This window comes from Myotis myotis, unplaced genomic scaffold (assembly GCF_014108235.1).
Source record: "Myotis myotis isolate mMyoMyo1 unplaced genomic scaffold, mMyoMyo1.p scaffold_m19_p_9, whole genome shotgun sequence".
Classification (NCBI taxonomy): domain Eukaryota; kingdom Metazoa; phylum Chordata; class Mammalia; order Chiroptera; family Vespertilionidae; genus Myotis; species Myotis myotis.
The window spans coordinates 6,133,790-6,158,998 of NW_023416401.1; the positions used below are offsets into that span (position 1 = coordinate 6,133,790).

At 44.0% G+C, this 25,209-nt stretch overlaps 1 protein-coding gene across 1 annotated transcript in view; it reads left to right on the forward strand.

Annotated features, from left to right (window-relative positions):
* The first annotated feature begins 2,618 nt into the window (after nucleotides 1-2,618).
* Nucleotides 2,619-25,209, forward strand: part of ASXL3 (ASXL transcriptional regulator 3) — a 103,973-nt gene continuing 81,382 nt past the window's right edge. Inside the window, exons 1-4 of the mRNA XM_036322652.1 lie at nucleotides 2,619-2,638; nucleotides 3,762-3,870; nucleotides 5,389-5,497; nucleotides 24,148-24,269. Coding sequence (XP_036178545.1) covers nucleotides 2,619-2,638; nucleotides 3,762-3,870; nucleotides 5,389-5,497; nucleotides 24,148-24,269 — 360 coding nt within the window. The remainder of the gene's footprint in view (nucleotides 2,639-3,761; nucleotides 3,871-5,388; nucleotides 5,498-24,147; nucleotides 24,270-25,209) is intronic.

The following is a 25,209-nucleotide window of genomic DNA, read 5'->3' on the forward strand; positions in this document are numbered from 1 at the left end:
AAATTTTATGTGCTCCGTCATCAATCCGGTGTAATAAAGCAATGGTTTTTCAGTATTTCACACGGCACGGGTCTCTGCCAAGCATCTCTGGGGGTTCTTTGATGTCTAGACAGTTTAAATTATGCCTGCTCCCCTGCCTCCAAATTCCACCCCTGTTCCGCTTCAGGGGCTGCGGGAAGCGAAAACAAACCAGAAGGCTCCATACGCTACAGTTGATGGAGAAAAACAAACAAGTAGAGTGAGCTGTATGTCCACCCTGGCAGGTGGACAGGGAAGGGCCCAAGGATGGGCAATGGCAGGAAGAAGAGAATTAGGGACACATGTTCTCTTACTTATTTATTTCTAATTATATTCCTGTATGGAAACGCCTGTGCATTGTGGACAGAATGAACACGTTGTAGAAGTGTTAGGGGAGAACGTAGAGCCACCTTTGACCCAGCCCCTCGGTATTCGCCTCCCGACAGCAGCCAGATCGGAGTTGGTGTGTTTCTCGTACAGTGTTCCATTAGTGAAATGATAAGATGCAAAGTTGCATTTTAAGTTGGAAAACTAACGTTTTTTCTTTCTTTTTTTCCCTTTGTTTTCCTTTCATAAATCGGGATGATTCTTCCAATTCACCCTTTTAGAAAGTAAGTAACTTTTGAAATTTTAGAGATTTTTTTTTTTTGGTTAAATTATTAGTTTTATTATTTCATATGCACATGTACATATAAGTTACAGCATCTTTCACTTTTAAATTCTGACTGAGGTTATTAACCCTTACATTTAGTGTGAATAAAAAGTTTTAATTAAAAATAGGAAACGTTACATAGCTGTTCATGCTAAGACTTTTAACACATATAACACATCTTTTATACCTTCAGCAAATCATTGTGATATATATATATGTATATACATCTGTTATGTATATGTATATGTATATTTTTTTCTTGGCCAAGGCATGCTTCCTAGCTCTGTTTTTTTTGTGAATATAAAAATATATAAATAATACTTTTACTTATTCCTGTTCAGAATAAGTAAAATAAGTTGGAGTTAAGATTCATTTCCAGGAAAAGCAATCCAGATTTCCTAGACTTTATGGAATTGTTGAGAAGAACAGCTATAAGTAAATGGTCTGAAAGACTTTTAAAATGCACTCTTTTATGTATATTCTGCACATATATGCTAATGTTTTATTGTTTTAAATAAAACAGATCATATAAGGTTTACTTTTCTGTAAAGAATTGCAACTGACATGCATAAGCATAAGTGACCAATCAGCCAGTGATTTGAGTTGCAAAATTTGCCTTTGTAAAGTATTTTCTAATTCTTCTAAAAGGCAAATGTTGTAGGTTGTGGAAATAAAACAGATTTCATGTTTGTTTTGGGAAAGATTTGGGAAAACCTGTATTTTTGCCTGAAGGGAATAATGATAAAAAATATATGTACTAGTATTTTGAAGTATTCAGTATAACATACATAGCATCATTTATCTGGAATTTATTCATGAACAGATATTTCTGGGGAGATGAATATATTTTACTTTATAAAGTATGTCTGGCCTACTTTAAATACAAGCAAAAAAGTCATGGAGACTTTTGGAGATTGTGAATTACATATTTTTAAATATTTCTATAGTGAATCTTGAGTTAATAAACAGTATAATTAAATATATATTTATGCTCAACAGAGCTTATTATTTATCTGAAACTGGGTGCTTATCACTTATGTTTGCAACAAGCATAGCATTAAACTGCTATTTAATAGTCAATTTATCTTCAATTATCTTTTGTTTACTGTACCTTAGAAAAAAATTTAAATTACGGTGATGGTAAATTATATTTGTTCTGTGTTTTTTAGCTATCTTCAACGCTATGTTATTCTTTAATATTCTAAATTGGAGCTCTTGGAATTGTGTGTGCTAGGACCTTGGGAATAAAGATCAGGAAGAATGTGCCTGAAGGTTGATGTTAAGAAGACAAATTTATTAAGTTATATTTTTAAAGTCTACATTGTATCATTTTTATGTATTGGATTCTATTTTACTTGTAGTGTTAACATCCTCCTGCCAAGGCTCTACAGGAAATCTGTGTTTCTGACAGTTTCACTAAATTAAAACTCCACAAATCTGGCATAATAATTCCCGGCTTCCAATAGTCCGTGCTTTTGCCTGACGAGAATAATGATAAAAAATATATATTTTGAAGTATTCAGTATAACATGTATAGCAGCATCATTTATCTGGAATTTATTCATGAGCAGACATTTCTGGGGAGATGAATGTATTTTACTTTATGGAGTAGGCCTGGCCTACTTTAAATACGGGCACAAAATCTTTTGTAAGGAAAATAATGAGGCTGGGAGCTTGCAGACGTTCACGAGGGAAGACATTACACAAACACGCAGCATTCTCACCGTGTGGACTTCAGGGTTACAACAGCATTGTTCTGCAGCCACGTTTATGTGCGGGCTCTCGCTCCCTGTCAAGCCCAGTGGCATCGTATTGACGTGTTGGCACAGAGCGCTGCTGTGTAAAGTGATAAAGATGCTCTTGTTATTATAATACTTAGAAACCGTGAGGACCAGGATGTGTGTATATGCTGACTCGCTATTAAGTATGTTGTGGAAACTCAGCAAATATGGCTCTTTCATTTTATCGGTGAGTTTCCATGCTAAGGAAGAGATTTGATGATGGTGGCTGTTTAGGAAACTTTTAATTCGGTAATGCAAAATTATGTTTCTATCACAGAAAATAAAAAAATTTAAACCTTATCATCTTAAAGGTCCTCTTGTCCCCAAATATTTCACCTGAGAGGTGAATAGGGTGGGGTAGGGATTCTAATCAATATTGGCTCAACCAATTATTGGTCTTCTAGCATATGTGTATGGAAATATAAGTAAATGAAAGTAATAACTCTGGCTCTAAATTCTAGTTTGCAAAGATAACAGTTTGCAAACAAAACACAAAATAAAGCTCTAAAGTCTAACCCAGGAAATACATATGTGTCATACATTTCGTAAACATCTCTCTATGTAGATGAGTACATTTCAGTAATGTTTGCACATATGGGCTTCGGCATTTTTAATCACTAGTTTAATACTGTTAGAGTTATTTTTTTAAAAAAACTGTTGATTTCATAATTCAGTCACTTGCATCTTTCCTGCAGAACATAATTATTAGCTGGGCAGAATTCCCAAGCGCACATTTCTTGATTTGACAGATCTAACTGAGAAAAGGATGTTAGTGTTGAAGATGTGTCAGAGATAAAAACACAGATATAAATTTTTATTTAGCCTTGTGAGAAATGCAATCCCATGAGTAACTTAAATTTCAAATCAGTCTTTCCCGGGTTTCTTATTATTCTTTTGTTGCTTTTGAACCTATAGGACGGAACTGTCCTTGAACTTGGGTTTATTTGATCACTCAAGTGCAACCATCAAGTTGTCTGTCATATTTAAATACCGAGGCTTCCTGGTATTATTTGCAAAATAGCACCACATAAATGTTTGGGCTTCGGTTTCTTTGAAATATAGTGTTGGTTGCTTTATGAATAAAAGCATAATTTCAATTCAGGAGACTTGCCTGGAGCCTATAAGACAGATGCATCTGATTAACTTTGGCAAAGGGGACTGGCCTGTTATTGTAATGTAGATGTTTTCAGGGTTGGGAGGATATTTTTAAAAGGCATGCAAGAGGATTTTTTTTTAAGAGGCGAGAGAACAGTTCTGCCATAGGAGCTGCGTCTCAGACTGCTTCATTTTTGCGCACTTTTGTTTTCTAGTGGGACTTCTCCATTAGCCTGTCTGAATGCAATGCTACACACGAACACTCGAATAGGGGATGGAACGTTCTTCAAGATCCCTGGAAAGTCAGGCCTCTATGCTCTCAAAGTAAGTTGCATTGTTCTGCATAGTATGTCTGTTATTCCTGTGTATCATGCATTTCCCCTCCCACCCCCCCCCCCCACATGGTCAGGTAAACAAAATTAGATTTGGGTAAAGGTTTAGAAGAATGACCTCGATGCCTCTTAAATGTTTTCAGATGTCTTAAAAATGATTTCATATTAAGAATAAACAATGACATTTTTCTTTAAGGAAAACATATCTGTGGTTGCAGCCTAACATATGGTAATGGAAAATAGCTGTGGCTTTCTTAGCATTCTTGATTCCTAAAAATCCACATGGATGGATGCCATGGATCATCAGCCAAGAGCTTCAGATCACAGTTGCCACAGACGATCTGGCTTAATGGCCGACGGTGGATACATAGCTTCACACCTGATGCCTTTCTGTGTTTCATAAAAAGAAGCAATCTCTCCATTCTCTGAAATGGAGATGTTTCTTGAAAACTTGCTGATTTAAATGTTGTTAGGTTTTTAAAGCAAACAGTGATCTCAACGCAGGTTTACTAACAGTGCATATTTGTTATGTGAGAAGAATAGAGAAAGCTGCAGATAACGGAGTCTTCCTTGTTTGAGTGCAATTCCCATTTTCCACTGGAATGGGAAACGCCATCTAAGATGCAGAATTCCCGAGGACAAAGCCGATGGTCTCCCAACGGTCATGTGCCTTGGATGGAGTAAAAGCAGTGTATTATTCCTTATGAATTAAAAAGAAGCCACTGCTTTCATGAATGATGGATTACATTGAAAGTTCATTAATTTCCTGTGAGAAGGTTTTGTTTTGAATGTTAAAAGTTATACCTGGCAAAGAAACAAAGATTCTTTCTCAGCTCCTAAGCATTAAGCTCTTGTTACTGTGTGTGTCTCAGAAAATAACTACAGGTTAACCTTGTATTATTTTAGTTGCTTTTTGTAGCTACTTGGGTGTTTCATTTGGTGATTAAAATTCTGAGTTGTGAAGTCATTTCCTAACATAAGAGAGAATGTAGAATTGAAAAACATAATGAAAACAATGTATGTCAAAGGGGAATGGATTTTTTATGGATTTTTAAAAGGTTATCCAAAAACTCAGCTGTGGCAATGGGCCTTGCCCAGTTTTTTGTTGTTGCTTTTATAAATACATTTTCTTTTTTTAAAAAATTATTGATTTCAGAGGGGAAAGGAGAGGGAGAGAGAGAGATAGAAACATCAATCATGAGAGACAATCATTTGATTGGCTGCCTCCTGCACGCCCCCCACTGGGGATCAAGCCCACAACCTGGGCATGTGCCCTTGACCAGAATTGAATCTGGGACCCTTCAGTCCACAGGTTGACGCTCTATCCACGGAGCCAAACCAGGGAGGGCCAGTTTTGTTTTTTTAAAGGTGTGCTTTTACATTAAACAGTAAGTCAGTATTAAAATTTCAAATGACAAGTAAATGTGGTGATGCGTTAGGGTGCTGGAAGTGTGTTGAATGTTTTCAGTTGCTAACACATCTCCGTAAATCATTTTTTAAAACGATGTAGAAAGAGGAGTCGTCCTGCCCAGCTGAGGGGACGTTGGATTTAGGCTGCGAGTCGGAAGTGGATGGCACAGAAATGGCGGAGGCCAGCGCCCGGGGGGAAGGACACGGAGGTCAGTGAGATGGATTTCAGGATGGAATCCCTGTTCCCTCAAAAGTCATATCGAATTCCAACAATTCACTGACTGAATTCCCTACCACTGTCGATACCCTTTTCTTCTAAGTGCTTATCGCCTGCTTAGATTTATCATCAAACAACTGTGATTCAAAAGGTTCATACCTAAGAAAAGTAAACAGTTTTTGGCTTTTTGCTTTTATTTCATTTTCATTTTGGATGGATTCCCCAGGGTAATCGTGAGTGTTATCAGCATGTTTCTCATGCCAGGTGAGAGGTCACCTGAGGGTACCTGGTGGCTAAGTCTTATGTGAGGCTTGAGTATGCTGGGGGTGTATGTCTGACGGTGCTTGACATTACAGTCTAAGATAATAATAGAGGAATATGCAAATTAGCCGGGACACTGTAACGTCATGACCCATCTACAAGCCACAGAGAGGTATAGGAGGGTGGGGCAGCGAGCTACTCGCACACAGATTCGTGCACAGGGCTACTAGTAGTTTTATAGTAGCTTCGTTTCCAGGTTTGTCCATAATAAGGTAATCTGAGTGTTCTCATTCCTCCTAGTGAAACAAGGGCCACATAAGTCCTATTCTTATGAACACTTTTGAAAAGTAAGCAGCCCTTCCAGTTCTAAGGGGGCATTTCCACCCCTGAGTTTTCTCCAGGTGAATTCATTTTATCTTTCTCTAGACATTTGCATATGAATCTGCTGTGTATGTAGTGTCTGTGTTGCAGTTTTGGCAAAGTTTTGTTCCGCAAAAGTCGCCGTAATTATTTTCCACTTGCTGCCCACTGGTCCCACAGGTGGACCCTGGTGGTGGTTGGGGAGGAAGGTTGTGTCATTAAAGTCCCTGTCAGTGGACTCGTAGAAATCGGTCTCTTTTCTTTAAACAGACAGACCTTACCGGATCCTTGTGGAAACAATGTATGTCACTGATAGCCAAAGCCACACGTTTTATTATTGGCCACAGGAGTCCCTTGGTGTTGTACCAGGCACCCTGCCTTTAAGCTGGTGTGTTCTCTGATGGTCCCCCGAGATGGAGTCCACCTCAGCGCCTACCTGGTCTGCAGCAGAGATTGCAAGTCAGTGTAGGAAACACAGGGTCTTGTCTTAGTCAAATGGCTGAAATAAGCCTTGTAGAGTTTTGTTTTGTTTTTTTCAATCAGCTTTCATTGAATTTGATGTCCCTAATCCTATACCTTTTGAAAACTCAACCCACCACCATTGTAATTGTACCGTGAGCTTGGGCAGGTCCTGTGTTTAGAGGGAGGACACATCAGCGTGCGCAGCGATGTCTGGCTTCCTGGAAGGGCTGGTGAGTGGGGCAGACTCTCCTCCTTTAGGACAGAGGGAATCTTGGTGGGTCGCCCCTCTAGTTGTACTGCCCATTTGCATCAGCACTTGTGTGCTGTCTCTCAACGTGTATACTGAGCCTGGACTGAGTGCAAGGACTGCTCTTGACATGGCAGTCACAACAGTGAAAATCCAGAGTGAAAAGAGACTGCTCATGGATGTCAGTGTTGGTAAAGAGACAGACAATTATCTTACAGATATGTAGCCCAGACAGTGTGGTTCAGTGGTCGAGCATTGACCTCTGAACCAGGAGATCATTGGATTGATTTCCTGGTCAGGGCACATGCCTGGGTTGTCGGCTCAATCCCCAGGAGGGGGCATGCAGGAGGCAGCTGATCAATGTTTCTCTCTCATCATTGATGTTACTATTTCTCTCTCTCTCTTCCTCTCTCCGAAATCAATAAAAAACATATATATTTTTAAAACACAGATATGTAAAATTTATAGCTTATTCAGTGCTGACAAGTGATATGGGGCAACATAAATAAGGACATAAAAGTGGGAGAGAGGGGTACGTTTGAGAAAAGACCCAATGGGAGTGAGGGAGAAGATATTTAATGGGAGAGAGTTTTAGGTAGAAGCAGCAGAAATTATATAAGTCTTAGGGCAGGAGAGTTCATAGAATGTTCCAGAAACATCAAGAGGCCAGTGTGGTTGGGAGCCAGAAAGAGCTAAAGGGGGAGGGGGGAGGAAGGCAAAATATGGTAAATTAAGAAGTAAGAGAAGTTATAGGCCAGACTATATAGTGCCTTGATGTGGGCTTCTGTTTTGAATGAGATGTTAAACCATTGTAGGGCTTTGAGCTAAAGAGACGATGATCTCACTTAGGATCACTCAGTACAATACATAGATAGATAGATACAGGCATATAGACATCAATCTGTTTTCACCTCTATCTATTTATATATGTATGTAGATAGATATAGATTGTATGTTAACCAGGTAAAAACAGCAAGACTGGTTAAAAAGCTATTGTTATAATCTAGAGAAGAGGTGATGGTGGTGTGAATAAGAGAAAGATGATAAGTGATTGGATTCTGGATACATATGAATGTAGATCCAATAGAAGAAGCTGAATTTAATGCAGTTATGAAAGAAAGAAGAGTTCGAGATGACTCCAAGGGTTGAGTGTGAGCCAAGAGCAGAATAGCATTGTCTTTAACGTAGATGGCGACCCTGCCAGAGAATCGGTTTGGGGCAGGGGTTATTGATCAGGAACTTAGTTTGGGACATACTGAGTATGAGATTAATTTTCAACAACCATATTGATATGTTAAATAATTGGACTTACCTGTCTTAGACTCATGGGAAAAACCTTGCTGGAGATGTACATTTGGTCAGTTGATAGATGAGATTCAAAGGCAAGAAACTGGATGAGAACACCAAGAAACTGAAGGTAAACAGGAAAGAGAAGAGGTCCAAAGACGAAGCTCTGGGGCACTTGAATGTTAAAAGTTAGCAGGATTGTAGGAACCAGCAAATGAGGCTGAGGGTAAATGGGCAGGAGGACACATGGTCTGTTCTGGAAACCAAGTGAGGAAAGTGTTTGTGGGGAGGAACTGACTCAACTGTAGCAAATGTTTTTGATAGGTCGACGTATAACGAAGGCTTAGAAATAGCTGTCGGGCCTAGCTTTGCGAGGCTATTGTCGAACTTGACAAGGACCGTTTCTGTTGACTGGTGAGACCACAAGCCTGAATAGAGTGGGCTCAAGAGAAGGGGAGAACAGAAACCGGTGACCCCAAGTGTGGACAACTCTTTCAGGGATTTTTGAGGTAAAGGGAAGGAGTGAAATGGGAAAGTGGAGCCAAGAGAAACTTTTTTTTAATAGGAGAGGTAAATATTAAAATAATTGTATACCGATGGAAAAATCCAGTCGAGGAGGAGAATTTGTTAACAAGGGTTATTGATCAGGAACTTAGTTTGGGACATACTGAGTATGAGATTAATTTTCAACAACCATATTGATATGTTAAATAATTGGACTTACCTGTCTTAAACTCGTGGGAAAAACCTTGCTGGAGATGTACATTTGGTCAGTTGATAGATGAGGTATCCTATTGCTAGGTGCTTATGATATGATGAGAGGGAATAGGGTCTTTTAGATAAGTTTTTATTGATTTTAGAGAGAGAGGAAGGAAGAGGGATAGAGAGATAGAAGCGTCTTGTGGCTGCCTCCTGCACACCCCTATCGAGGATGGAGCCTGCAACCCTGGCACATGCCCTGACCAGGAATCACAGGGGACCTTTGGTTCATGGGTTAGTGCTCACCCACGGAGCCACACCGGCGGGGAGGAAATGGGACCTTTTAAAAATATATTTTATTGATTTTTTACAGAGAGGAAGGGAGAGGGATAGAGAGTTAGAAACATCGATGAGAGAGAAACATCGATCAGCTGCCTCCTGCACACTCCCCACTGGGGATGTGCCCCCAACCAAGGTACATGCCCTTGGCCGGAATCAAACCCGGGACCCTTCAGTCCGCAGGCCGACGCTCTATCCACTGAGCCAAACCGGTCAGGCGGAAATGGGACCTTTTAAACATGGAGGAGCTAGGCCTTATTTAGTTCTAGGGCAGTGATGGCGAACCTTTTGAGCTCAGCGTGTCAGCATTTTGAAAAACCCTAACGTAACTCTGGTGCCGTGTCACATAGAGAAATTTTTTGATATTTGCAACCATAGTAAAACAAAGACATATTTTTGATATTTATTTTATATATTTAAATGCCACTTAACAAAGAAAAATCAACCAAAAAAATGAGTTCACGTGCCACCTCTGACAAGCGTGTCATAGGTTCGCCATCACTGTTCTAGGGAGAGGTTCTCTAAGGAAGCCATCGGAAATGTCCGGGTGCTTGGCTAGAAATAAAGGTAGGTGAGTACATGTGGGAGAGGACTTGTAGAAGTTTGCTGCTTTTTCTCAGTGAAATAGGAAACATACTCATCAGCTGAGGGTGAGGATAGGGAAGATAGTTTTGTAGAGACTTCAGGAGAAGATATGAAATGTTTGTCTAGAGTCTGACATCATTATGGATACTCCTAAAGTTGCTAATCTTGAATTGAATGAGGCCAGTCAGCATGGCTGTGCATTTTTCTCAGTCATGTTTATGACCGATCACTGAACAAGTGCAGAGTAGGCACAGAGTTGGATTTGACTAGAGTTGGGATTTTGCCAGGCGTCAATGATTAAAAGAGTGAGGGGCGAGGGAGGTGAGGGTGCATGAAATAGAGTAGTTACGATCAGTCTCCGTGGAATTGAAGCTGTTTGAGGGGGTGGGTGAAGACCGTGTGTGGGAGGGATGGTGTGAAAGGGGGAGGCATCTTTGGGGGGCAGGGTTCTGTGATTTGTTGTTAGAGAGAAAATGAGTTAAAAGAACGGGTGATGTGAGAGTGGAGTGTATTCAGGTTTATTTAGTTGAGTTCGGGGTAACGTGAAATACAGGTCTGAAGTGAGAGGAAAGGTGGAGGCTGGGTGTCAGGCTGTCCTGGGGGGGTGGGGCCAGGCAGTGTGTGCACTTGCTTTTCAGAGTGCCCTGGTGAGGGGGCATCCGTAGCTGAAAGTCAGCAGTCCGCCACGGCCCCACCTTAGTGTCCTGGAACAGGGTCTAGTGGGAGGAAACGTCGCTTTCTCTTTTTTGCATGAAGACGTTGTAAAGCAGGGGTGGGGAACCTTTTTTCTACCAAGGGCCATTTGGATATTTATATCATCATTCGCGGGCCATACAAATGTATCAGCATAGACATTAGCCTGCTCTATATGGTCAAACATTTACTTAACTCGTCACTAATGCCTTGGCAGGGCCAGGCCAAATGACTTCTTGGCCTTATGTGGCCCGTGGGCTGGGCATTCCCCACTCCCGTTGCAGAGGCTGGTCCTGCCGTACAATATTACAGGATCGTCTGTGTGGCTATTGAAACAGATGATTGTGGTAGAACTAGCATTGAAAGGGTATGACATTTAGGAGTTAAATCTTCCTAAAACGAAGGGGAGTCATTCAGGAGTTCATTGGTGGTAAGTACAGTGAGGAGGAGTAATTGGCACCATAGTCTGAGGACATGAGATACAATGCCAGAGGCATTGAAGGAGCAGGAAGCGGAATGGAGGCCGCCTGCCCCATTTCTAATCCAGTGGTACAAGTCCTGTGGCAGAGAGGGGGGCCGCTGCCTGAGAGGGTGGGTGGAAGAGGAAGAAGTGTCCGTAGGAGCGAGCTGGGTTCTGTAGATTAAGATGCAAAGGAGTGTGCAAAGAAGGGGATTCTAGGAGGTTTTTGCTAATGACTAATCCTGAATTTCAGAGGAAAGAGCGGGAGGATGTTAGTGGCTGGGATGGGGTCGGGGAGAGGGTGAGAGCACTCAGCCAATAATTAAACCGAAGTGTGATAAGCAAACTCCCCTAATTGGAAATGTGAATAGGTCCTCAGCCAAAGAACACATCCCTACACATCTCCAGCTGACGTGACCCAAACTAGAATGTCCTGGCCCCTCCTTGGAAATGGCATTAGGGAAATTGCTGTGGGGAATCATTGAAAGAACAGTAAATATGTAGCTTATTTCCTTGAGTATTCCTTGATTTGCCCACTTTGCATCTTATTGCAAACCACAACTGCTTCTCGTAGGACAAGTATATTTTTCATCCCTGCAAATATAATATACTTATATTTATAGTCTATTAACCTAGCCTTAGGATTCGTTTTCAAAACCTAGACACTGAAAATACATTGAGTGCTTATAGTGCCCAGCCTTTGTCAGCTCCGTGCATGCTGCTGAATCCTCACGGCAGTCCTGTGAGATAGTCACTCCTGTGCTCTGCTGTGTTATTTTTTCGTAGTGAGCAAACAGACTTAGAGCTAAGTTCAATGTCTCGTCCAAGTGGCAAGCCCAGGTAGACGTGTGTAACCCCGAGAGCCTGCTGGAACCACAGGGGTCACTGTGAGCCAGGAGCCATGGATGCAGTTTGCCTTCTCAACATTTGTCCAGGTCTGTTCCGCTTATAAACTTGAGAACTCGACAAAGAGGAGCCCTTGGCTCATCCAGATGAAGAAGACGGATGCCACGCGATTTCTTACAAATCCAGAATCAATTCCCGGAAACTGAGCTGGTGTAGGTGATTTTCTTGCTTACCCTGTGTCGAATACATATTTGAACCAGAAGTTTGAATGGATATAATACCCATACTTCTTACAGCTGTGCAAATACACTTTGAAAGTATAATCAGAGGGAGAAGGTGGGGCCTGTGGGGGGGGGGGGGTGTGGACATGGGAGGAAGGGCAGGGCAAGAGGAGGGGGAGGAGAGAAGGCTGCCAGCATCTGTTTCTTTCTTTTTATTTTTATCTCATCCCCCTCCTCCCTTTCCATCTCTCCTCTGGAATGAAATATTGGGAGGTATTGAGGTGAATACTAATCACTATCAATCTGAAATACACCCTTGTGGCACTCGGAAAAATAAACCTCTGCCACCATAAGAGTTATTTCAGATTAACAAAGATTAATTGACTTTGGCTGCACCCTTAATTAAAGAGGGTCAGCAGAGAAGCATTTGAAAAGAAAGCACTTGACGAAAACTGGGAAGGAAAAAAAAAAATCTTAGCAGCTTAATTCCAGTCAGTAGCACTGGAGCCCTTGGGTAGAAAGAAGATAAGAACAGCCATGCCTGGGCCCTCTTCTCGCAGCCAGCGGCTGGATTTGAAGCGGGAGTCGCTTTGCCAAGATACTGTGTTTTATAGTGTTGTTTAAAATTTTCACAGTGTGGGAAAAGGGGTGTATTATTGATTATAGAATTTACAAGACACAGAACTATAGTGATGTGTTACGTTTCTTTGACTCCTAAACAGTGTCTCAAGTTAATAAGAATGAGGCTTACAGGCTCGAGAAAGTAAACTCTCCACATTTTACAAGCTTCGCTCTAGAGATCGAAGAGTGATTTAGGTGAATCACTTGATATATCTTTGTTGACAACCCATGACCATTTATGCCAATATAAGTATAGATCTGTGTCGCCCAAAGAAAATATTTTGAATTTTATGGGCTATTTTAGTCAGAGATTTATGGGTGTGTGTGTGTGTGTGTGTGTGTGTCTGAGTTGTTTTCTGAGCGTAATACATTGGTGCATCATAAGTTTGCTCACACACATTAAACTGACTGACAGCATGTTGCTGGCTGTGTAACCCGTTTATATTTCATATAAAATGATACCATCAGTAGGTAGTCTTCACCTTCTCTTTATAAATTACTGTTAGCAGGGAAATGAGCTTCTCCTCTTGTGGCCCTCATCTATTTCATGTTTAAACTCAAAAGCAACCATTCTGTTTAATTTTTTTTTTTTTTTAATGAGGAAATTGGAGACTGTACCATTTTCATCCACAGAGATCAAATGGGCTCCTGTATGTTATTAACCCTAATGGCTTTCAGGGAGGAAGCCCAATCCGGCGGGGGAATTAGTATTTTAAGCGTCTATTAGGGGGGAAATTATAGAGAACATACATCCTCCATTTCAGCCCTTAGGTCCCAGGGTAAGGAATGACTCCGCAGTTGAAGAATTTTCTCTGGTCCTTTTTTCACGATTCTTCAGGGCCCGTTCTGTACGGGGGTTCTGGTTGTGTGATTCTTGGCAGAGACGTGTTCACTGAAGGAAACCTTACTCGGCCCACTCTTTGTTTTCGCTGCCTCCGAGGCCACACTTTGAGGGGTCGCTTTTCAAAAGGGAAAAGCGCTTTAAGAGGGCCCGGGGCGTGTGCAGGGGCTCTCTGTGGAGACAGCAATTGCACACAGATGAGGCGCTTCCTGGAGGAAGTGCCATGTGGACTAATGAGGGTCAGACGGCCTGGGCGGGGGGCGGGGGGGGACTGTGCGGGGCTGTGCATTGTGCATGGAGTGTGCTGAGTACCTTTCTTTCTTTCTTTAATATATTGTTATTGATTTCAGAAAGGAAGGGAGAGAGAGATAGAAACATCAATGATGAGAACCATGGATCGGCTGCCTCCTGCATGCCCCCTACTGGGGATCGAGCCCGCCACCCGGGCCTGTGCCCTGACCCAGAATGGAACCGTGACCTCCTGGCTCATAGGCTGACGCTCCTCTCCGAGCCACTCCGACTGGGCTGTTCTGAGTAACTTTAAAAGATGCCGCCGGCCCAGCTGAGGCCTCACTCCTCGCGGCCTCCGGGCCTGGCTTTGCCCGAGGCGTTTCAGGAGCTTGTCTGGGCAGGATGGCCTGAGCCGTCACGATCAATTTCTACCTGGCGGCCACTCCAGACAGGGCTGTAGATGAGGGCGGGGCGTCCTGCCAGGTCCCCCATTTTCTCAGGTGAAGCTCATTTGTCTCTTATCCAACACCTGCATTTTCCTGGACAGCGCTGTTGGCTCATGGAGACACCTGTTCCACGTTGGTGGCCTCGAGACACCGGAGCCTGTGACAGTGGTGGTGTTTCGGTTACACATGAAAGCCAGGGCGGAGGAAAGGGAGTAGTACTGTTCACAGTCAGCAGTGGCCACGGGCAGGATGTAAACTTCCGCGGCCCACTCGTTCTCGCTCTCCCTGCTTTCATCCCAGCCCACGGTTTTCACAGTTCCCGAGCAGCAGGCGGGCCTCGGAAGTTCATGGAGGCCTGTCCTCTCCTGCCAGCATTTTCCTTAACCCAGTCGATTCCTTAGACATTATCCTAACAGCAAATGTCCCGAGGGCTGGGACTCTCGCAGTCCCTTTCTACCTGCCTTTCTGCATTTTTGATAGCCTTGATAGGCAAGCATTTTTTTTTCTTAGGCTAAAACCTTTTGTGCTTTTAATTAAATGAGTTTTCTCTCCCCGCCCGCCCTCCCTCATGGTGGAGAGCAGCTGGACATCATCTAGACCCCACTCCCTCTATCCCAACTTCCCCAATGACTTAGCCCGCCTCTGTCTAACATCACTTCTAGGTCCCTATTCTGTACTTCTGTTACCCACCAGGGACCCCTTTTTCTTACATTTTTCCTCTGGAACTGCAGCCTCTGTTCTTGTATAATAAGATTTATACAAGAGTCAGGGAAGAAAAGAGAGTTTTCTTGTTAAGTGCAGATAAATTAGCCCATTTAAGTGGACTTTCCCCCTCATTTTCTGTGCTGTGAGGGAAATAGTTCATCATGTGGCGATAAGGATTGGAAAGAGACTATGATCTCATAATAAAAACAAACCTCCTCTCAAATAAAATCAAAATTAAAGGTATTCTCAAAATTACTCAGCTTAGCTGGCCCCACTTCAGTTTGATGTATGCAGTGTGTGATTAATAAAGTACTTTTAAAGTTGATACCAGATCATCCATTCTCTCCTTTTTGTCTAAAGTGACATAGAGAGCCATTTCTCCAGCAGTTGGCTGCCTGAACCCCTCCTCACGCTTCCTTGGTTGTACCTGGAGTTCCTTTTCCCGTGTTGGGTATAAAGTGATGAGCAGCAGTGCCCGAGAGGGGAGCACTTACCCTTGACCCCTACCAACCTCTTGGCGATACTCTTCCTCCCGCCTTTTTTCTATTTCCCACTTTCTAGGTGGGTTGCTGTACGTCCGTGTAGATCAGTGATGGCGAACCTTTTTTTTTTTAAATATATTTTTATTGATGTTTTACAGAGAGGAAGGGAGAGAGATAGACAGAAACATCGATGAGAGAGAAACATCAATCAGCTGCCTCCTGCACCCCCCCACCCCACTGGGGATATGCCCACAACCAAGGTACATGCCCTTGACCGGAATCGAACCTGGGACCCTTGAGTCTGCAGGCTGACGCTCTATCCACTGAGCCAAACCGGGTAGGGCAATGGCAAACCTTTTGAGCTCGGCGTGTCAGCATTTTGAAAAACCCTAACTGAACTCTGGTGCCATGTCACATATAGAAATTTTTTGATATTTGCAACCATAGTAAAACAAAGACTTAATATTTTTGATATTTATTTTATATATTTAAATGCCATTTAACAAAGAAAAATCAACCAAAAAAATGAGTTCGCGTGTCACCTCTGACACACGTGTCATAGGTTCGCCATCGCTGGTGTAGATGTTTCGGGAACCTGACGCACTGTAGACCAGCACAGGCGTTGTGCCGTGTAGGAGAAATAGCTGCTAATGTCTCCCGCACATCGGCAGCTTATAGTGACACCCGGTCCGTGGCCCTGAGAGGAATCCGTACTGCTTCTGTGGTAGGAGGGGTTAGGTGGCGTGAGGCTGGTACCTAAAACCTAGGTTTTTCCCATGAAATCTCCTTATCTCTGATTCGGGTGTCTCTTGTCTGAGTTTACAGCGATATTTTTATGGCTATCCAGAGATTTTAGTAAAACTAAGTTGCTCTGGGACAGGTTGAGTACATTCGTTAGGTTGGGCCAATGAAGCTGGCCATAGATACAGTACAAGCTTCAGTTACATTAGGTCTGTTTTATTCATAGGTGATATGGTATGAAATATTGCCACGTATCAATACATACCATGTTCAGATGCTTTCTCCCTTGAAAATTTGTTTAAGGGGGAATTATTATTTCCATTAGTTGGTTGTTATTATGGCTCTATTTAATTGGCCTGTCTTGATATCTCATACTCTTTGAATGTTTTCTTTAATGCAACAGGGAAATTATCTAAATCCAGACACTTATATCTACCTTAGAATAGGAATGCTTTGGGAGCGGGCACTGTTCCTTAGTCTAGATTAAAAAAGAATTAAGGAATTACTATTTTTTTTCTATAAGACATAGAGGTCAGAAAAGATTTAGTTTCGGTCAGATGGGTTTTGCCTGGTCTTCACCATCATTTTAAATAGTTTTTTTGGAACGAATTTTGTTTCTGTGTATTTCTAGAAGATGTGATGCACACAATTTCAAGTGTAACTATGATGTTACATACATATATATATATATATATATATATATATATATATATATATATATACACACACACACACATTCTCCAAACAGAAGCTTTTTTTATTAGGGATACTTTCAAATTATCTGCTTGTTAATCTTTCAAAACAAATTGTAGTTATCATGACTAGGTTTTTATAGACCTGGTTTTTCTCAGGTAAAAGTACTAGTTCTATACTATTGTTCTTTGAAAGTTACCTTTTAAAAAGTTGTGGTCTCAACATTGGGACTTGGGTCTTATTCACTGTTTTTCTCCCTGCATTTATTTTCTACGGGACTTGGCATGAAAGTGCTCAATAAAAGTTTTACAACTGAATGAATAATTAATAATAAAAAAATACACTCCTTCTAAGACCCAGCCCTCTTTTAAGATGTGACTGGATGCTAACCCGTGGCACACGTGGTCAAATTCATGTGTGGCCGTGGATTTAAGGTTTTCTTTATGAGAACAGTATTAAAACTATTGTGTGTGTCAGGATTATTTCTACAGATCACTGTGTTGATGTGAGAGAATCTAGTATGAGTTTTCAGAAACTTGGAAAGGGGGTCGTTGGAGGGGGAACTGGTAGAAATGAGATTGACCCAGGAGGCCCTTCTCCCTGCCTCGGTTGCACCTTTGAACACCAGTGGCCTCAGGTAGCCTGTTACTTACTGTGCAGCCGAGTGAGACGCACGAATCCCTTTGTGGGAGTGACTGTGTTATGCAACATCCGGTCTGTTTTGTGGTTCTGTCCCCACACAGCTCCTACTATTCCAAGTAAGCATCGCGATGTCTAAATATGACTCTAAATTTATTTTTATTTCGGTCTGCAAAGCCTCTAAACTGCGACTGTTCTCTTACAATAAGGCGGTGAGTCAGGACAGCAGATCGGCAGTTAGCGGCAGGCCCTGCGTCTTCCACTGACTCGCATAGGACGTTCTGTGCTTCAGTTTCCATATTTGCCCGAATGGACTCCAGGATATTTTAAACATTTTCAAAATAGGGCTTCCGTTTTCGAAGTGAGCCTGGGGCAGAGGGGTGGGGATGGGCTAGAAAAGGTGTACATGGGGCTGGGGGGAAAGGGACATATGTAATACTTTCAACAATGAAGACTTTAAAAAATAAATAAGTAAATTCACCTCTTATGTGTGCGTTTCCATAATGAAAAACTGTTTCGCTGACCTTTCCTTCTGTGAATTCTTATTAAAAACAGTGATTGAAAGTTAGCTTTAGAAAGTGTTTAGGTAAATTTAATGGAAATCAAATTGGACACTTTAGTTTAACCAACGTTTATAGATCAACATGTATAGATCTGTAACATCCGTCCCTGAGTTGCGGAGCCTGTGGGTGGTGAGGCAGACACTTCCCCACCTGGGACTGTGGTGAATTCGGACACTAAGTTCCGAGGGAACGTGATTCGGGGAGGAGTAAGCCCACCTCAGAGACCGGGGTGGTCAGGAAAGTTTTGGGGGAGGCCGTGTGAGTTGGGTCCGTCAAGATGAGTTTGTCCAGTCATCTGTTGAAGGACACTTGGGTTGTTTCCCTGTGTTGGCTCTTGTCAGTAATGCTCAGTGGTACATATAGACAGTGGAATACTACTCGGCCGTAACAAAGATGAAACATTGTCATTTGCAATGACATGGATCGATCTTGAGTGCCGGGGTCCAACCCCAGCAGGTCCAGGGGTTCCCAAAGGTGTGGACTGAGTCGGCGAAGAAGGAAGGACACGGAGACAGTGTTCAGTTGATCAGCAGCCTAGCCAGGATCTCCAGCCAAGTTCTGGTCTGGATCTCCAGAGAGGCTCTGCTTAGGATCTCCAGCCAGGTTCTGTGTACATGTTCTCTTGCTAGGTTCTCCAGCCAGGTTCTGTAGCCATGTTCCCTCACTAGGTTCTCCAGCCAGGTTCTGTCCAGGTTCTCCAGACAGGTTCAGTCACCAGGTTCTAGTCAGGTTCTCTTGCCATGTTCTATCCAGGTTCTGTAGCCAGGTTCTGTCTCTAGGTTCTTCAGCCATGTTCTCTCGCTAGGTTCTGTCTCTAGGTTCTATTGCCAGTTTCTGTCCAGGATCTTTTGCCATGTTCTCTCCAGCGAAGTTCTTCTGTCTCTAGGCTCTGTGTAGGTTCTGTCTTCTAAGTTCTGTGTGTAGGTTCTGTTTTGCTGTCTTGTTACATCTGTATTTATACCAGTTGATTCAAGCCTATCAATCTCTATTCCAAAGGTTAGGGCATTTCTTATCTCCATTCCAGGGAGTAAAGATTATGTAGCTTAAGCATGATTGTTCATAGTTAAAGTGATTAATTACCCGCCTGTACTTAGTTGAGGGGTTTTATTCCCTCCCTAACTTCAGGGGAAAATCCCTACCTGGGGAAACAACCTTTCTCAGAGACCTTGGTTAAAACACATAGTGCCAAGAAGGTGAGCAAACATATTAAGAACAGTATGCCATATATGCCAGGTCCCTTGAAACAGCAAGCATGGACCGGCTCCCGGCACTTGAGGGTATTATACTAAGGGGAATAAGTCAGATAGAAAAGGGACAAGAACCATATGATTTCACTCACATGCGAGGTATAAAACAAAAAGCAACAAGTGAACCAAAAAGAAAGCACCAAACATACCTCATAGCCACAGACAACAGAATGGTGGTTACCAGGGGAGAAGGAGGAGAGGGAGAGGGGGTCAAGTATATGGAGGCAGAGGAAACCAGACTTCTTGGTGAGGACACAGTAGAGAATACAGATGTTTATTATAAAGTCATACACTTGAAATTTATATAATGTTATTAACCAATGTTACCTCAACAATTTTTAAAACATTTTTATGGATTTTATAGAGGAAGGGAGAGGGAGAGGGAGATAGAAACATCAATGATGAGAGAGAATTATTGATCGGCTCCCTCCTGCACCCGAGGCATGTGCCCTGACCAGGAATCAAACCGTGACCTCCTGGTTCAGAGGTCGATGCTCAACCACTGAGCCATGCTGGCCAGGCTTATCTCAATAAATGTAATTTTAAAAATGAGTTTTCCAGGCAGAGAGATGGAGAAAGGGTACGTGGAAGAGGGACAGTCAGAACAATTGCAACAAATGCAGCAAGTGTATGTGTTCAGGGAATCCAGCCAGGTCTCTGGTGGCTGGATCAGAGAGGGTGGGGATGGGAGGAGGGGGGCGACCAAGATGTGAGTCTGGAAGGAGAGACAGAGTCAAGATTGCCCTCTGAGCCCGCCCTTCTTTGTGTCTCAAGTTCAAGGTCAAAGGCCTCTTGCACACCTGCCAATGGGTTAGTAATGAGATGGGAGGGAACGGCACCATCCCCTCTCCTAGCACCCAACTTAAAAAGTATGAGCTCTAACCCATATTTTCCAGCTCAGCCACGTTTTCAAGATGAACGGGGAGTGAACAAGAGGAGAGAGGGGCAGGCTGGAGACCCTGAGGACAGAGGCCGAAATCCAGGCCTGCTGGAACCCAGGCGCCGGCTTCTCCACCTTCACGCCCGTCCCAGGATCCCGTCACCCTCCACCTCACTTTGCTCCCAAACAGAACATGCTGGAGGAGGGCTTTGGGAGTCTGAGAGTGAAAGAACGGAGAAGCAGATGAGCAGCAAATACCAAGGATCCCATCCACAGCTTGAATTTAAAAGGAGCAAATTAGCTTTGCACTGTGCTTGTGGCTGGCCAAGTTTGGGCAGTCAAGCCATATGTACTCAGAAACAGGGTTCCTGTCGCTTGAGAATTGTGTTCCTCATCCGTGTGTCCACCGTGGAGGAGCAGGCAGTCCTGTGGGGCTTGGAGGGATAAGACCCTGGCATGCGTGTTGTGATGGCGCCAGTGCACGGTCAGGAGAAAGCTCCCCTTCTGTCCCGAATGCCGAGGAGGCGTCCCTCTCTAAGCTGCCCGTGCGTGTGGGATACTCACTGGATAAAACATCTGTCCGAATCCTTCAGCTTCCTGGCTCCCGGGGCAACTCCGTGTACAGGGATTTCCCCAGGTCCTTTCTTTAGCATTCATTTTCTTTGGCTTGGATTTCAGAGGCCAAACTCAGTCCCTTAGATAAATATTCAGGCCACTGTTTAAAATAAACCCTCCGTTATTTATTTATCATGCCTGTTATTGAGAAAGCGACAAGAATAAGTCCAAGTGGAAACCATGTGTTGTGTCAGAAGATAAATCTGCGAGAACCTGCACAGTCCAGCGACACAGTGTTTTAGAGTTAGCCACCCTCCGCACATCCATGGCACAAGAGTGATTCATGCCCGACACGCCCAGGTCAACAGCCATGTTGTCAAGGCGTGCATGCAGGCATACCCTTGGAAATCTAGGGACTCATTACACTGTGCCTCACCCATGTTTCTCTTTCTTTTTTCCCCTTAAACATGCCTTTTTAAAAATTATTATTATTCATTTCAGAGAGGAAGAAAAAGGAAGAGAGAGAGAGAGAAATCAATGATGAGAGGGAATCATTGATTGGCTGCCTCCTGCACGCCCCCCACTGGGGACCGAGCCCGCAACCTAGGCATGTGCCCTTGACCAGAATCGAACCCGGGACCCTTCAGTCCGCAGGCTGCCGCTCTAACCACTGAGCAAACCCCGCTAGGGCAAAAGTGTTTTTAACCCAAAGGAACACTCCCTTATAGATTTTATGTTCTATTACATTTATGTTCTTTAAGATTCTAGTTTACAATGATTGTATCAGCATTTACTAATTAGAAAAAACAGTTTGACTCAGAAAAATAGGACTAAATCCCAGAAAGAAGGGTTGGAGAAAGAAGTGCCTAGGTAGTAAAGGAATTCTTGTAATCCTTCCCCGGGGTCTTGGAAGGTCAGATAAAGCAGACTAGAGCTGGTTTAGAGGAAAATGAATCACCTTGGGGGAAAACTTCATAGTATTTCTTGACACTGTTTCAGTTTTACGGTCCTGCCTTCCATCTAGACCTCAAGTTGAACAAAAATCTTTCTTTGGAAACACTGTGTGCATACATGCGAATCACCATTAGCACCGTGAATTTAATACTGAATTTAAACCAGACTCTGCAGCACATATGGTGATGCTGAAATGGGTATCATGATGCAATGGTCTCCTGAGTCGGAGAGAAAAGGAGCGAGTTGAGTTGTAAGTTAGGTGTCTATCGCCCTCAGGAAGGCAACCGCTGATGGTCTGCTGCTTATGGGAGCATCCGAAAACATAGCGGGCCCGAGGGTTTAACTACACACACACGATGAAGCGGCTGGTGGTGTTTGACCCTGCTGCGTTGATGTTTACCTCTGAAATACTTATGAAGACTATCCTTTCCCAAGAAAACTGGTAAATTTGTTTAGATGTCCAGAAGTCAGAAGCACTCTCATATTTTCCATAAAGTCCCTAAAATCCATCGGATTATCCTTTTCAATTAACCAGTACATTTCCTTTTTTTTTTTTTTTTTTTTTGATGGAAATACTGCTCTAAGAATGCAAAAGTAATAAGACGTATTTGCTAATGCCCACTTTACTTCTGGCTAGGCTTCTCTCACACTCGTTTAGGTCTGGCCAACTAGTGGTTATTTCTAATATTTTTGAACAAGTAAGCTTTGTGAGAGTGTACAAAGTCCTCCTCCAGCTGTCATTTCAAGGAGGGAAGCGAGGAGCCTGTGGTTTATGCCAGCGGTGTTTTAGTATGTTTCTTAACTGGAACAGTTAGACTGTTTTGAGGAAACATTTCATTGGTATCAAACAGAAAAGGTCACCTGATCTTTAGTTCAATGACTTCTCGCACTATCTCCATGGGCAAGTCCTTTTGCTACTTGAACCGCACCTTCTCCTGGGCCGGTCATTCTCGCCGACGGCTGTCGATTTTCTCTTGACGGGGCTGAGTGCGTTGTTCCCTGGGCCCCAGCCACCTCCTGTGTCAGGACTGCCAGCGTGGTGCAGGGAAAGCAGGCTGCTCTAGACGTTGCGTTGTCGGCATCAGCTCTTGGCATTGACGCCAGGTATTTCCAGTGGAAAAGGATGGGCCTGGCCTGGGGACCCAGCTCTGCTATTCCCGTGGCTGTGTGACCAGGGGCCCGTGATCGAGCCTTTTCGATCCCTAGTTTTCTCTCTCTGTTTGGAGGTGATGCCTGTCCACCGGGCACGGGAGCTGTGAGGAAGACATGAGATCACACGGGTTAAGCGCCTGGCGTTAATAACCAACCATTATTTTATCGTCCGAAACGTGTTCCGTTTGGCTTGCCGGTTGCTTTCTGTGCTGAAACGAAACTTGATGAACGCTTCTTCCCAAGCATTGTCTGTGATGACCCACATTCCATTTCTGGGCAACATGCTCCTGAGTCCGTCCACAGCTGCTGGGTGTTCGCAGCGCTGGGCCCCCGAGCGCTCCCGGGCCCGACCAGCATCGCTCCCCCTCTCCCTTGTTTTGTGTGTTTTTGACGCGAGGGTCAGCGTCCTCCTGCGCTGCTGTTCCTTGGAAAATTCTCTTGGATTAGTGTCAACCCCGTTGTCCTTAGCAAGCCACACGTTGAGCTTTTACCGCACGTCCTTACGTTATTTTCTTCCATCTCACTCCCTCCTGCCTCCTGCCTCTGACCCGAGCCTGCCTTCTGCCAGTGGCCATAGTGCTTCCCCACTGTGATTTTCCCAGTCACTCCTTCCCTGTCCCAGTCCGCACCCCTGCAGACCGCCCCCTCCCGGCCCCAGTGGTAACCCTCCTCTCTCCGGTGGGAGGGGTGAGGACGGAAAGACGTGCTCCAGGTTTCAGAGGGCAGGCGGGGAGTGTGGGCCCGTGGGTCAGCCGTGCCAGCCAGGCCGTGGTTTTTCTGAAAAGCAGTCTTTTCTAAGGAGCGGTCTGTGGAGTGAGCATCAGGGAAGCTCGACTCGGGGACAAACGGCCAGTCCTGTCGCCCTCTGCCCAGGGCTCCGTGTTCTTGGAAATCATCATCTTCACCTGACAGCTGGCACGTTGGATTTCATTTTTTCTTCTCGTGCCACGTGACTTGGCCCCGAGGAGGGATGCACATGCCGCAGGAGGCCAGGGACTCTGTCGAAGGAGGGATGGAGGAATTACACGGCCTCCAAGGTTGATGGATTTAACGCACTTCCATTAATTTGGGTTGTTTCTTCACGATACTGCGCGTGGCCTCGTCTCCACGCTCAGAACTGCCAAGTCTCTACTGACCCCCGACTCTCGAGGGAGACGTTGTGTTCCTTTTTATGTCCATACAAGGGCCCTGTGACATGGGGATCATCATCAGTCAGGGGGTCAGAAAATGGAGGCCTGGCAAAGTGGGACTGTGGCCTCACAGCTATTAAATGATCCCTTGTTTCAAAGGTAGCGGCTCTCCTTTGCACTGCGCTCTTTCATGTTATTTTAGGAATCCATGTTCAGCTGGAGAAAAGCTACCGGTTAATGACAGTGGATATAAAAGAAAAGGAATTCAAATTAGTAATACCCTTCTCTCTGTGTGTTTCCAGTTTGTGCCAAGCAGGTGCCCGACGAAGCCTCTTGCACTCGGGATCCCAGCCTTCCTAACACGGCCGCGCCGAGCAAGCTGGTGTCTTCCTTCCAGCAACACACCAAGAAGGCCCTGAAGCAGGTGAGCCGGCGGCCGCGGGCCTCCGTCCTGTGCTTCTGCCCACGGAAGGCCACGCGTCTTCTGTGGAGAAAGTAAAATAAATAAGAACATAGCAACCAGCAGGCGATACACATGCCCCGAATCCAACCCCTTCCGTAGTATTTAGTGCAGTCATTTCAATCTCGGCCCAAAGCTGCGGGAGGCTTGTTTGAGCACTTTGATGTCAAAGAGAAGAGGGAAAAATGTGCCTGGAAACATATAAGAACTTGTATGAAGGCTTTTGTGTGTGTGATTCATAGTAAGCATGTTGGGTTCATCAACACATTGCATGTTTTGAAAATAGTGTCTCTGTGTATTGTCTCATGTTTATCTGAAACAGAGGCCGGCCAGGCGTGGCTCAGTGGTTGAGCATCAACCTGTGAACCAGAAGGTCACGGTTCGATTTCCTGGTCAGGGCACATGCCCACATGGCGGGCTCCATCCCCAGTGGGGGCCATGCAGGAGGCAGCGGATCAATGATTCTCTCTCATCACTGATGTTTCTCTCTCTCTCTCTCTCTCTCTCTCTCTCTCTCTCTCTCTCTCTCTCTCTCCCCCCCCCCTCTGAAATCAATGAAAATATATATTTAAAAAACCACAGATAATTTCCTTCTCATTACCGACATGCATTAAGGAAAACAGTAATTGTGGCTTGCTCGCATGTAGAATATGCGTCTTCAGTGAGCGTGGTTTGGTGCTGAGTGGAGCTACCTTGGCATATCGTCCTGGTATCACATCAGCAGTCTTGACCTGTGTGTCCTTGTCCAGAGATAGTGGTGAGAGGTGATGGCTACGAGGTTGAACTCTGACCTCTGACATACCCTGGTTTCAATTTTTGCTACTCTCTGTGTGACTCTGGGCAAGCCGCTTATATTCTCCGCCTCTCAAATTCTATTTCTAGAAAATGGGGATGGTCTGAGGAC